The 14,099-nt window shown below is 47.8% G+C and overlaps 1 protein-coding gene across 1 annotated transcript in view; it reads right to left on the reverse strand.

The window, feature by feature from the left end:
• LOC103799634 (transcription factor HIVEP3-like) overlaps nucleotides 1-14,099 on the reverse strand; it is a gene marked incomplete at both ends in the record, with an annotated part of 56,135 nt that overhangs the window by 16,694 nt on the left and 25,342 nt on the right. The window contains one exon of the mRNA XM_009071971.1: nucleotides 4,849-5,024. Within this exon, the coding sequence (XP_009070219.1) occupies nucleotides 4,849-5,024 (176 nt within the window). The remainder of the gene's footprint in view (nucleotides 1-4,848; nucleotides 5,025-14,099) is intronic.

The following is a 14,099-nucleotide window of genomic DNA, read 5'->3' on the forward strand; positions in this document are numbered from 1 at the left end:
CCCCTGCCCGGGGCAGGGGGTGGAACTGGATGAGCTTTGAGGTCCTTCCAACCCAAACCATTCCAGGATTCCATGATGCAGCTGTGAGACTCACACACAGAGAACAGTCACAGACCAACACTCTTTGCCCCAGATAAACCCTTGAACCAGGTTTTATTTGGGATGTAAATAACACACAGGTCTTGATTTAGGCCTTGGCATGGAGATGATATCCCCAAGTGAGACTTTATGAGCTGGAAAACTTTGATTTATATAATTCATTGGGCAAAAAGACTTCCATTTGTAAATTTTTTTATTATTATCTGTTATACTTATTGACATACAGATCGAAGAGAAGAATTATCTGCTGCATCAAGCCTATGTGTTAGCCAAAACCTGATCTTCCACAGAGGTGCCCAGGCTGGATGTGCAGATCTCAAAATACTGGGAATTAGCAGATTTCTCAGTGAGGCTTGTGCTGAGCCTTTAATAGCTGCACTGTTTAACCAAATAACAGTTAATATTTCCCTTGAATTCACCACTCTTGACTTCCAGCCCTCATCCCTGTTTTTTCCACCTTTCCCTGATGAGTTAAAGAGCCTTTTGCTCAGTGTTTCAAGTCCTGTCTGGCCTAGTGGGTCCTTTTCTGTTCCCAGGAACACATCCCATGCCACGTTGTGTAAGGGAGGAGGCAACAAATTCCTGAGGATAACTCTGTCCTCATTCCACTGGAGCTTTGGGACATCCCAGGGACCAAACCCTCCTCCCAGTAGTGGCTCCCCAGGGATGCTCAGCCCCTTTCCCTCCTCCCAGTCATTAAGGAAGAGCTCCAGCACACACAGGGTGCAGGGACACTTTGGTTATCTCTCCATCAATCTCTCCTGCTCTCCCAGCAGTTAATTCTTCTGGAGTTTTCTGCCAGTTGGATCTGCTCTGTAGTTTCCAGAGGAGGCTTAGCAGGGAGCTGAGTCTGCTGGAGCAGTAACAATAATAAACTGTGCAGCTATAACCTTGTCTTTAAGGGCTGAGGGGGTAATGCTGTTAATATATGAACATGTTCAATAACCTCAGTGCCTGTCATGGGCTGATTTAAGCAACTGCAGAGTCATTTATTAAAGGAAGACTATGGCTGAGGACATGGAGAAGTCTGGTGTCTGGGAACTGGGAGTGGACTAGACTAGCAAATGGGGATCTTCAGCCAACAGGCATTGATGGCCTTTCCACAAGCACCTTTGAAGTGAATATGAAGCTCCTTGTCCTTTGTGACCTCCAAGCAGAGGCAGGAGCAGCTACACAGTGAGCTGTTCCATGCACTTGGTCTAGAAATTGGGAGGAAACTTAAGGAATCAGGACATGAGAGGCTAATGTGAGGCTGAGTGAGAACAGAAAATAGCTGGGGAAAAGCACAAGTCTGCACAGGGAGGGATTAATGTGCCAATGCTCACCCACAGGTGGCCAAGGAGGCCAAGGGCACCTTGGCCTGGCTCAAGCCCAGTGTGGCAGCAGCACTAGGGCAGTGTCATCCCCCTGCACTGGGCACTGGGGAGGTCCCAGCTCAGTGCTGTGCTCAGCTTTGGGCACTCACTGCCCAAAGGCCATTGAGGCACTGGAGAGAGTCCAGCCAAGGGCAACGAGGGCAGCAAAGGGCTAGAGCACATGGGCAAGGGCTGAGGGAGTTGGGCTTGGTTAGCCTGGAGAAGAGGCTCAGGGGTGACCTCATGGCTCTCTGCAACTCCCTGACAGGGTTGGAGAGAGGTGGGGGATGTCTGTCCTGCCCTGGCTGCAGGGAGAGGACTAGAGGGAATGGACTTGAGCTGAGCCAGGGCAGAGTCAGAGGAGATGTTAGGAGAAATGTTTTCCCTGGGAGGGTGTTGAGGCACTAGGATATTTCCCAGGGAGATGGTAGAATCACCATCCCTGGAGGTGTTGAAGAGGTGTCTGGAGGCACTGAAGGATCTGGTTTAGGGTTTAGGAGTTCCAACAGTGACAGGTTAATGGTTGGAGTTCATGCTCTTAGAGGTCTTCTCCAACTTTGATGATTCTCTAAGTCACCCAAGAGCAGTGGAAAAGGGGCTGCACTTCCCTCCAGGGGCTGGAGATGAGTGACAAGGGAAAGCTGGTGGTTCCAGTGTCCCTCTGGGAATGTGGCCAAAGGAAAAGCTCTCCCCAACCTTCCTGAAAGGGAAAACTGTTAGACTGCAACTTTTTCTTCATTTCCTTCCTGCTAAGAAAACAAAGAAGAAGCTGCTTAACCTCTTTTAAACAACTCTTAGAGGCCACAGGCACAAACCTCTTCAGAAAGAGGTACCACAGTGGAGGGAAAGACACCTCATCAAAGAGGTACCTTAATATCTGGTCCAGAAACAGAACATCAAATCAATCCTTACAAACCAAATTTCCCAGCCTGTTGTTTCCATCAGCTAAAGCAGCACACAAAAAAAAATCTCATGGATTTATTACCCTAAATTTTCCCTGCAGTTCTGTAACCGAAAGGAACAACTTTACTTCTAGTGACAGAAAGGCACAAAAATCCAGACAAATAGTGAAAAAAGAGAAAATATTTAAAGCTCTTTCTGTTGCAAAAGTTTTCTTGGAACACAGACATGGATTTTCTGGAGGGGGGGGTGGGGGGGGGGGGAGGTACATTTTAACCAGATAAAGATCCTCATTAAACATAACAATAAAACCCCCTTTAACTGCTTCCAGTCTAGTTGAGAGTTTAGAGCATTAGATCATGCTGGAGAGATCTACCACAGCCAGAATGAAGACAACTCCACAGATCTCCCCTTGGAGTTGACACTGAAGGCTAAAATTAACTCTGGAAAGCTGATTTCTAAAAAAGCTTCAACTCAGCTCATATTTTTGCAAGTGCAGCCAGGGCTGTGAGCTGCAGCTTCTCCATTCTGCAAGTCACTGTGGTTGCAAAACCTCCCAACCCAGGCAGGAGCTTCCTAATGAATCAGGGCACAAACTTGTGCTAGACATCTGCAAAATTAGCTGTGACACATCCAGTTCTGCAAAGCTCCTGCACCTCTGGGTCACTCTCCATCCCCAGCAGCAGTGACTGTGTAGCTGCTGATTTTATCAGCACACAAGGCTTTGTCTCACTCTTCCAAAGATCCTTGTGTCTCCATCAGCAAAGCAAAGAGCTTGGATCCAAGCTCTGTGGAGTACCAGCATCACCCCAGGACACAGCCAGGGCTCTGACTGTCACCCCCTGCCAGCAAAGAGCCATTTCCATGCAATTCCAAGTTACCAACATGCAACTATTCCTCCTGAAATCACCAATCCAGGCAAGTTCTGCCCCTTCCATGCATCCATAGGCAAATGGCTACTTTTCCATTCAAATCCCAACACTGGATGGTTGGTTTTTGAAGGAAGCATTTCCATGCTCCCTTCCCCATGCCAAGCTGAAGAAGGGAAGTCCCTTGGAGGCAAGTGTCTATGTGCAAAGCACAAGTGGTGCAGTCAGTGCTGACAGCTCATGTGCTTCAAGGGAGCAGAGATGAAGAGCAAAGCAGCCAGAGAGGTGGTGGAAAGGATGGTTTGATCACAGCATCCTGAACAAAAGCCTAACAGAAGCATGGTGGAAAGTGAGGTGAAGTGAAGGAAGAGGCTGAATGGATTCACCTCTCAAAGGGAAACCTCAGAACAAAGGAAAAGCAAGAGGGGAAAGAGAAAGGAAATGACTCAGAAATAGCTCCAGGCTGGGAGGGAGAGAAAGAACCATCGCTCTCGGATCTGCAGCAGGAGAATTTGGCATCGAATTCAGTATCACTTCCCCATACTCCTAGTGATTACCAGCACGTTGTTCCCCAGAAATCACCCACCAGCTTTACCAGCAAAGCCCTCAGCTCCAGGCACTGCCCCCCTCCCCTCAAATCACCTACTGTCTGGGTCATTTCTCTAGCAGGGACATCCTCCAGTGTCCCTTCTGGGCAGCACATGTGCCACAGTCCATGCAGCACCCAGTGCCTCTGTGCCACTCCCTTAGGTGACACTGGTTTTTTTGTCCCTTCCACTGCTTTTTGGGGGTTTGATGCTCTTCTTGAGCAATGAACCCTCCCAGCTGTGTCATCTTCTGAGCTTTGCAATGATGGAGCTACAGACAATGGTCATTTTATATCGATGTCAAACTGCAATCACAAAGCTGAACTCAACATCTTTATTGCAAGACTTGCTGCAATCAAAGATGGAGAGGAGATCTGTCAAACCCAAGGTGCCAGAACCCTACAAGAAGTTAAAGGGCACCTCTGGCACTTTTGAAGAGTTCCATTACCCACTGTCTCTTGGAATAGAATTGTGGGTTTGCTTGTTCCTGATGGCATTCACTCACACACTCCCTGAGGCAATGACAAAGGTCTCTTGGCAAAGAATATCTGGTGGCAGTGAGGTTGAGGATCATTAATGACTAGATGTCCTGGAGTGGATCATTAATGACTAGATGTCCTGGAATGAAGGTCTTGAAAGCAAAAGTCTATTGATATGGAAGAGAAAATGTCCAAGCTCCATGCAACTGCGAAGGATGAAAATGGGCAGCGCCAACAGGTCTTGAGAGCATGAAAACCACCCAAAGATGTGTCCAGGGGCTCAATCAGGGATGTCTGCCTGGAGTTTATGTGTTGGGATGATTCCCTTTAAGAAGCACAAGGATGGTGCAGATGCTCTGGTGCCTGCAGCCACAACACACACCACCAAACCTCTACTGGAAACACCACCCAAATCACAACTCCCTCATCCCCCTCCCTCCATCTCCTGGGCTTTTCCACATCATGGCAACACTTCCCCTTTCCCCTTTCACCACTGCCCCCAAGAAGGCTGGGAAGTGAAGGCACTAAGGAGAGGAGCTAGGAGCTGACTGGGTCTTACCTTTGGTTTTAAAAGCAAAGTTACAGTACTTGCAGACGTACGGCCTGACGTCTGTGTGCGTGCGGATGTGTTTCTTCAGCATGCTGGGTTTCTTGCAGCGAATTCCACACTCCTCACACACATATTTCCCTCTTCCACGGCCTCGCACATACACATACTCTTCGTTTGATTTGTACCTATGAGCAACAGGTGTCATGGTAAAACAAAAAAAACAAAAAAAAAAAAAAGCAGAGGCCACCTCAAAAGTCATAACTTTGTTGGATTAGTTCAGCACCATCTGGATATCAACTGGGCTGGTTTGGTTTGAAATCTCTAGGGATGAAGTAAAGATGTCATTTTTGGGCTGGGTTGGGCTGAGGTAGAGTTAATTTTCTTCCCAGTGGCTAGTGTGGGGCTGTATTTGAGTTTGTGCTGAGCACAGGGTTGAGAATCTAGAGATATGTTTGTTCTTGCTGAGCTCAAACAGAGCCAAGGACTTTGCTGCTTTCCTTCTGCCTCAATGGTGAGGAAGTTGGGGGTGCAGGGGAGGTTGGGAGAGACACAGCTGGGACAGGTGACCCAAACTGACCAAAGGGATATTCCATACCATAGGACAGCAGTACAAAATATAGTATATATTATTAGTATATAAGACAGTATATGTTTTACTGTGAGGGTGGTAAGAAACTGGCACAGGTTGTCCAGGGAGGCTGTGGTTGCCCCAACCCTGGCAGAGTTCAAAGCCAGGTTGGTTAAAGCCTTGAGCAACCTGCTCTGGTGGGAGGTGTCCCTGCCCAGGGCAGGGGGTTGGGGCTGGATGATCTCTAAGCTCCATTCTAACCCCTAAATTTCTATGACTCTATGACAAAGTAGGGGAAGGAGGAAGAGGAGGACATTGGGAGTGATGGCATTTGTCTTCCCAAGTAGCCATTCCATATGTCCCCACTCTCCTGGAGGTGCTGAACACCTCCTGCCCATGGGGAACAGGGGTTGAATTCCTAATTTTGCTTTGCTTGTGTGTATGGCTTTGGCTTTCCCTATTAACCTATCTTTATCTCAACCCAGCAGTTTTCCAGCTTTTACCCTTCTGATTCTCTCCCACATCCCACTGGTGGGGAGTGACCAAGTGAATCCATGGGGCTTGGCTGCTGCAGGGGTTGAACCACCACACTCTTCAGTGTCCTTCCACCTTGGAAGGTAGAATGCCAGAAACTGAGCACATCTTTCCAGCTCAGTAGTGGAAGACTAAGAAAAAGACTACCTTACTTTCTCTGAACTTCTTTTGAAATTCAAATCAGCCTTAACACAATCAGAGAAAAATTGTCATGACACCTTTATAGACACTCCTAACCATTTGTTTCTAGCAATGGGCACAGGCTCTTGAGAAAAAGCCTCTAGCTCCAAGCACAAGGTACTGTCTCAATGGTTTGAGCCAGCATTTCTGAGCTCTCAGGGTTGGCAGTGTTGGCCTCCAAGCCATGGCTTGTCACAGACTGAAAGCAGCTTCCCAGTGCAGTTCTGAGCTCTGGATCTCTGAGCTCTGGATCTCTGAGCTCTGGATCTCTGCCTCCCTTTGACCTTACCAAACCCAAACAAATGGCAAAAGCTTCCTCTTTCTTCAGCACCAAATACACTACTTCAAGAAAAGCCTTCATCACATCTCCACATCATTGCTTGCAATACTTTTATCCTGCTTTTTGCAAAGCCTGGAGAGGAGAAGACTTCTAGGAGTTAGACTAAGTAGAGAATGTTGTCAAAAGGTGTTGCCCAGTTGCTACTTCCTCTTCTGGGTTGTGGTTTTATGGTCTACAGGTGCTTCACTGGACAGCAAAAAGCCCAAAAGCTGAAATAAGTCCCAAGGTCACCCAATGTCCTGGTTTTCCCCATCCTCAAGCACAAAGTGAGGCAATCCCTGGCTGAGGTCAGTCCCAGTCCAGCCTGGCTGCCTCAATCACCTCTCTCCCAGCTTATGCTGTGGTTTAAAACATGCACAGTCAGTCCCTGCACCATGCAAAGCCCTGAGAACACACATCCCAGCTAAACCTCCTGGGACATAACCTTCCCACCCCTTGGGACAAGAGTGAAAGCCATCTGAGAAGACACTGATGCCACACTTCCAGCTGTGATCTCTGCACAGACTCCTGCTAGAAGGGTTCTGCTAGAACCCAGAATGGACACAAAGAGAAGAAAACATCCAGTTTTTTAACCTCAATTATGCTACCACTAAATGTAACTACCACAGACTCCAGGCTCTTGTATCTTTGGCACCATATCAGGACTTAGGTTTACCCAAGAGAATGAGATTGGTCATCCTTCCTCCACTTTATATATTCATCTCTTTTCTGGCCATGCAGTAGAACATAGGGAAGTTTACATGATGGGGGGTTTGAAAAATGCTTGTAAGGCTGAGACAAATCATTTAGCCTCCTGCTGTGCAGCAAATGAACTCTGCAATTTCCTGTCTTTGCAGCACAAGAAGAATAAGGTAACACGAAATTGGTCCCCTCAGATGTTAAAGAGGCCAAATTTTTGAAGCCTGGTACTTCTTGCAACTAATTTTTCTATCCAGAAGGAATTAAATCTGTGCTTCAGACAGCTCCAGACATCCACCTTGGAAAATCAGACCTTCTCAAGCATCTTAATAGGAGATCCAAAGACATCCAACACCATCAGTCAACCTTGTAGTATCTTCCCAAGAAAGTCTATTCCAAACCAGAATGGTGAGAAAACAGCAGCCAGAAACTGTATAGAAACAGCAGCACTAGGATAGATTGAGCACTTAAATAAGTGAAACTGTAATAAATCCTAAAATCCTATGGATTTATAATGAAGGGGGGAAAGGGTCATTTAAAACCGAGTAAAAAAATACACAAAGATCATTAATCCAGCCTTGAATTCATAGGGTGAGAATGGCATGGTCTGAGCAGGAAAACACATCCCAGTTAGCCACAAGTGTGGATGTAAAAGCAATAAATCACAGTGAGAGACCTCTTGGTCTCCTACCCATACAGAACACACATGGCCTTGGCTCCACTTTGCTTCATTCACTTAGGAAGAGTACAAGTAACTTCAGTTCCCCCTGGGTGTTTGGGGACCTACTACACCTGAAATTCAGGATAACATTCCTGAGTGCCACCTGGCACCTGTGGGTTGGGACTAAGCCCTTCCTCTCCTGCCAAGTCCTGGTCTCTGTCTCAAGGTCCTATCTGTAAGAGTCAGACTGAGGCACTTTGCTCTGTAACAGAGATGTGAGTAGATGCTTAAAGGATGATAAGTTGCTCATGCATTAAGGTCATGAGGTCACAAATTCAGGTTTGGACACAGAGTAGAGAGAGGAAGAATAGGAGTTCACACAGCCCCAGTCTATACCAGTAGCAGCACCAGAATAACTAGGTCTTGGTGTCCAACAGCTAAAAGTGAGGGAACAGCTTGTCTTTCTCTCCTTCAGCATCAGAAATTGTTTAGATCATATCCAGGCTCATCTGATAGCGTTTCTCTCCTTCAGCATCAGAAATTCTCTAGATCATATCCAGGCTCATCTGATAGCTCAGATACTCTGTGATCTACTGGGACTGAACCACAGCAATGTCAACTACCTCATGACATTCCCAACCCTCCAAAAGAAAAAAAAAAACCAACCCAAAAAGCCTAAAACCCAGCATCAAACCCCTTCATCAGAAGGTACTCATTATCTGGCCAGAGGGGCCTGAGCTAGTGTCTGAAGAGCACACACTGTCTCCCAACCTCCACCCCAGTATGCCCAGTTATCTCCACTTAACCATCTGGACTCCAGGGCACATAGAACTCAATGGTAGAGATTTTCCATGTCCTTTCTTCAGTCAGTCAGTGACTTAGTGTTAAAGCAGCAAGTGGAGCAAAAGGAGCCAGGAAACCTGATTTCTCTTCTGATCTGTATTTCAGGCTTCCTTCTTGCCCTCCTTTCTTCCTGTCACTGTGCTGGGAATCACCTTGGATTTAGAAATGAAATTGCTCCTTTATCAGCCTTGTACTTGCACTCCCCTTAATTACAGTCTCCCATGGAAATCTCTGAGCAAGTCCTTTGTGCCCAACAGTCCCTTCATCAGCCTCATTAAGGCAATCAGGGTTGGGGAAAGAGATATGTGATTCCATCTGAAATGAGACATTGCAGCTTATCTGACACTCAGGGACACTGAGCCATTCTCCAACACAGATATTTCCCTCCAGCTCCCTGAGTCCATGTGTAAAACAGACAGGGAGAGGTGAGAAAGAGGAAAAGAAAGGAAACCTTGAGGAAAACCATAGCCAACAAGAAGAAAGCCAGAGGTGCTAGTGCCATAACCCAGAGGATGCTGTGCAATGCCATCTGCCATACTGAGGGCTGCAGTGTGTTTCTGGAGATAACTACTTCAAGATGCTTCTGGTTTCTCTGTTTGTAGGCTCATATGATTTGCATCAGAAAGACAAATCAATGACAGCTCACTTCATGTGAAGATTTACCCTGGGCAAAGGCTCTTCCTGCTCCAAAAGGTTTGCTGGAAGCAGATCCCATGAATAGCCACACTTGAAGTTTGTGTCAGCAAATTTGGATTTCTCTTCCAGAGCACTGTGGAATTCATAATCCTGTAGTTAGCAACTTACACCTCCTGCAGTGCCACACTCCCATCTAATGCTGAGCTGATTCCAAACCCAGGAGGTTAACTGCCCATTAGGAGCTCAGAGGCTGATTTAGGAAATAGCTCTTTCAAACACACAAATTGAGTTCTCCGATGCATTTTGGGGAGGTTATTTGCTGTGTTCTACTAGCAAATGAAGAGCTGTGGAATTTATGCAGCCACTACAACCACTTTTCAGGGCAAGAGGAACTGGCAGTGCTGGTGCCATCAGCAATAGCAGATTCATGAGCATCACTGACAGGAGGCACAACAAACCCAATGATGGGAAAACATGAACCTGGAGAAAGCTTTGCCTCAGCTCCTTCCCTTCAACTTAGCTGAAACCTAAACCCACAAAGCATTTATTCCTTTGCAGGCTTCAGGAGGTTTAGTTCTCCAGATCTGCTGTTACACATACCTGACTCTCCTTTTTAGCCACAGACACTTCTTTTTCTCCCTCAGTGCTGTGAACCACATCCAAAAGCTTCATGTGGCTGCAAACCACACGATAAAACCTTGGAGAGCTGAGAGGGAAGGAAGTTTGGTGGTTCACAGGCAGGAAGGGAGAGCAGGTTTCTGGGGGACTCATTGCTCACAGCTGGGCTGAATCACCTCTTCTCTCCTGCTTGCTTCAACCACCAGGAATTTACCTTTCCCTGCAAAGTCTTTGCTGATGTGACCTTGCTTGGTGGTTACACTTATATCATTTACAGGTCACTTGTAGACAGCCTAATTCTGTGAGTTTCCAGAACTTGAAGCTTGATAATACATCCTGGTAAAGAATACCCCTGGGTAGGTTTGCAGCAACTGAGCAACTATTTCCTTGACTGGTTTTGACATTTGATAAACTCCCTTGTTTGCTTTCTGGATTTTGGGGCCATAGTAACAGGAATGGGATATCTGATCCCTTTCCTGAGCTGCTGAGTTTAGTTCACTGTCAAGTGAATGGAGTAGCTCAGAGAGCTGGTGCCTTTGGTGGAAGTGTTTTGGTCTTATTGATGGCACATTTCATCTGTCAGCAGCTGCCCCACACATCTGGCTTGGCTAAATCCTTCAGGAGCTGCTGACAGGCTGCTCTGGGGTTAACTAATCTCAGTTCTGGTTTATGCCACCTGAAAAATGTGCCAGATCACAGATAAATGTGTAATTAGCACAGTGGCACTGATTACTAGTAAGTTTATTGCCTTTCTCACAACTCTCTGGGGATGCAATGGGTCAGGCTGAGGATAGATGATGGAACACTTCTTCCATGGCTATTCTCTTCATCCTTATCCATTGCATCCCTTGGGAAACACAAAGTTGGAGACCCTCCAGCCTGTGTTGAGGATCACCACACACAGAGGTGTGTCCTCAAGGCCAGACAGTCACTATGAAATCTCCCTTACCTCATGCCAAGCTGCAGCAGAACAACCAGAAGGATTTCTTTACAAAACCCAGACCAGACAATGTCATTTGCAGGTTTCTAAAAGCATCATAAAACCTTCTAGTAGCCCAATTTACCAGACAGGGAAATTGCACCAAGACAAACAATGAACTTCCAAAGAGTGGTACAGAAAAAGGGCTGGGTATGGATACAGGAAGATCTGACACTGAAATCTCCTCTTCCCTGGCTGGAGGAATGGATCTTTGGCAAGCAGCATGTGCCAGTCTCCAGGAGAACTGCAGGAGACTCCCTGATCTCCTCTCTAGTGACTAGTTACAGGATCTGAGGGAATGTTGTGAAGCTGTGTCAGGGGAGGGTTAGGCTGGAGATTGGGCAAAGGTTCTTCCCCCAGAGGTGTTTGGGCACTGAACAGCTCCCCAGGGCAGTGGGCACAGCCCCAAGGCTGACAGAGCTCCAGGAGTGTTTGGCCAATGCTCTCAGGCCCAGGGTGGATTGTTGGGGTGTCCTGGGCAGGGCAGGAGTTGGACTGGTGATCCTTGGGGATCCCTTCAAGCTCAGGATACTCCATGAGACAAGAGGCTGAGCTGAATGAGCCTCCACCACTCAGACTGACACACAGAGGGAGGCTTGGTGTGAGGGTGTTGCTCTGACCTTCATCTTGCCCTTGAATTAGGTATCAGCAGCTCAAATAAGATTTAACACCAGAAGATTTCCAGCATCCAAGAAGGCCCAGCAAAGCCAAGGGGGGTCCTGCTTGGCAAGACATCCTTGGGCATTGCCTGTGTTCTGCTACAGGCACAGCACAGTGCCTGGAGCAATGGGGCCCTTGTTTTGATGGGAATTGAACTTGGATAGCAAGTCAGGATTGATCCAAAGATAACAAGCTGCTTTGGACTCATGGGGAATTGCACAGAGGCTGAGGGGGATTAAATCTTCCCTTCACTCCATTTCACTCTGTTCTCCTTGAGCCCAGACATCCTGCCAGTTTCTGACTCAGCTAACAGTACACCTGTCCAAGCCCTGACTCTCAGTGTCTCCAGGAGAATGCCAAGGGAAATGAGGTCAAAGTCTAGGAAGAAATATCCACAGCCTTTCCCTCATTCACTAAGTGGATCACCTTGCCACAGGAGACCAGGTTACTCAAGCAGGATCTGCCTTTCTGAAACTCATGTTGGTTGGGCCTGGTCCCCTGGTTGTCCACATGTGCCATCACTCAGGATGACCTGCTCCATGACCTTCTCTACAACTGAGGTCAGGCTAATAGGCCTGGAGTTCCCTGGATGCTCCTTATGACCCTTCTTGTAGATGGGTGTCACATCTGTGAACCTCCAGTCAACTCTCACCTTCCCACTCAGCCAGGACTGCTGGGAAGAGGGGGAAAGTGGCTCAGTGTTTCCACCAGCTCCATCAGCATCCTCAGATGGATCCCATCCAGCCCCAGAGACCTGTGCATATCTAAGTGGTATAGCAGTGACCACTTCCACTTGGATTATGTGGACTTCATTCTGCTCCTGTTCTCTTCCACCTCAGGGGGCTAAGCATCCACACAACAACTGATCTTACCATTAATGACTGAGGCAAATAAGATATTAAGTACCTCAGGGTTTTCTTCTTGAAGGATGTCCAGTCTTCCTGGACTCCTTGTCAGGCTTCCCAAGGGACTCTGACCATCACCAGTCACCTAAACTGGCCAAAGTCTGTCCTCAGGGAATCCAAGGTGGAGGTTCTGCTGATCCCTTACTTCTCCAAGAGTGCTGACCACCATGACTGCAAAATGCACATCAGTTCAGCCACAAACTCTAAAGACAACTCTAGGAACAAATCCACCCTCCCATTTCCTCTCTTTTGGAATTGAAGCATAGATAGAAACAGGAGAAATTTTATGGCACTGCAAGAAATTCCCCCCAAAATGATCACACAACTCAGACCTAAGTTACCCTTTCTGCTTTTCCTAACATCTCTGGTGGGTCCTCACAGCTCAGATTTTTACCTAAGGCATTTTTCCATATTGCTTTGACTGGGAAACAATAAAGTGGGTGTATCCCCTCAGTGTTGTCCCTGTGATCACAGCCCTGCCAGCATGACCCTGGTGGCACTGGGGCTGTGTGGGACATGCCAGCTGCCTCACAAGTGATGCTGCACCATGGGTGGGCAAGGCACTGGCCAAAAAGCAGATCAGTGATTCTCCAGTTTGCCTGCAAAGTAGGAACACTGGCAGAGTCCACATTTCATTGAAGAAAGCCACAGGAATTGCTTCCTATAGCACTGCCCTGTGAGCTGAAAGTCAGGCTACCAGGATGTGGGGAGGTCAGTGTCATGGAGTCAAAGGAAATGTGAGCACATCTGGGACACTGGGACCAGGATTTTGTGCCTCAAAACTCAAATGGTGCCAGAAAACCAGAGAAAATGGAAGGGAAACAACTGATGAGAACTGCATGAGAGTCACTAAGGCTCAGTGCTGGTCCTGCCCCTGGGACACAACAGCACCAAGCAGCTCCAGGCTGGGGCAGGAGAGGCTGGAGAGGTGTTTGACACAAAGGGACTTGGCAGTGCTGGTGGCACAGCTCAGTGGGAGCCAACAGTGTGCACAGGTGGCCAAGGAGGCCAAGGGCACCTTGGCCGGGCTCAAGCCCAGTGTGGCAGCAGCACTAGGGCAGTGTCATCCCCCTGCACTGGGCACTGGGGAGGTCCCAGCTCAGTGCTGTGCTCAGCTTTGGGCACTCACTGCCCAAAGGCCATTGAGGCACTGGAGAGAGTCCAGCCAAGGGCAACGAGGGCAGCAAAGGGCTAGAGCACATGGGCAAGGGCTGAGGGAGTTGGGCTTGGTTAGCCTGGAGAAGAGGCTTAGGGGTGACCAACCCCTGAGAGGGTTGGAGAGAGGTGGGGGAACCCCTGACAGGGTTGGACAGAGGTGGGGGATGTCTGTCCTGCCTTGGCTGCAGGGAGAGGACTAGAGGGAATGGCCTTGAGCTGAGCCAGGGCAGAGTCAGAGGAGATGTTAGGAGAAATGTTTTCCCTGTCAGGGTGTTCAGGCACTGGAATATTGTCAAGGGAGGAGGCACAGTCACCATCCCTGGAGGTGTTTAAGAGGTGTCTGGAGGCACTAGAAGATCTGGTTTAGGGGTTTCAGCAGTGACAGGTTGGACTTGATGATCTTAGACGTCTCCTCCAACCTTGATGATTCTATGAGTCTAAGGAGATGGATGCAAAGAGGAATTTGAGAGGAAAGCATATAAAAAGTGAATGATTCCAAC

The sequence above is a fragment of the Acanthisitta chloris genome, unplaced genomic scaffold (assembly GCF_000695815.1).
Source record: "Acanthisitta chloris isolate BGI_N310 unplaced genomic scaffold, ASM69581v1 scaffold12923, whole genome shotgun sequence".
Taxonomy (NCBI): Eukaryota; Metazoa; Chordata; class Aves; order Passeriformes; family Acanthisittidae; genus Acanthisitta; species Acanthisitta chloris.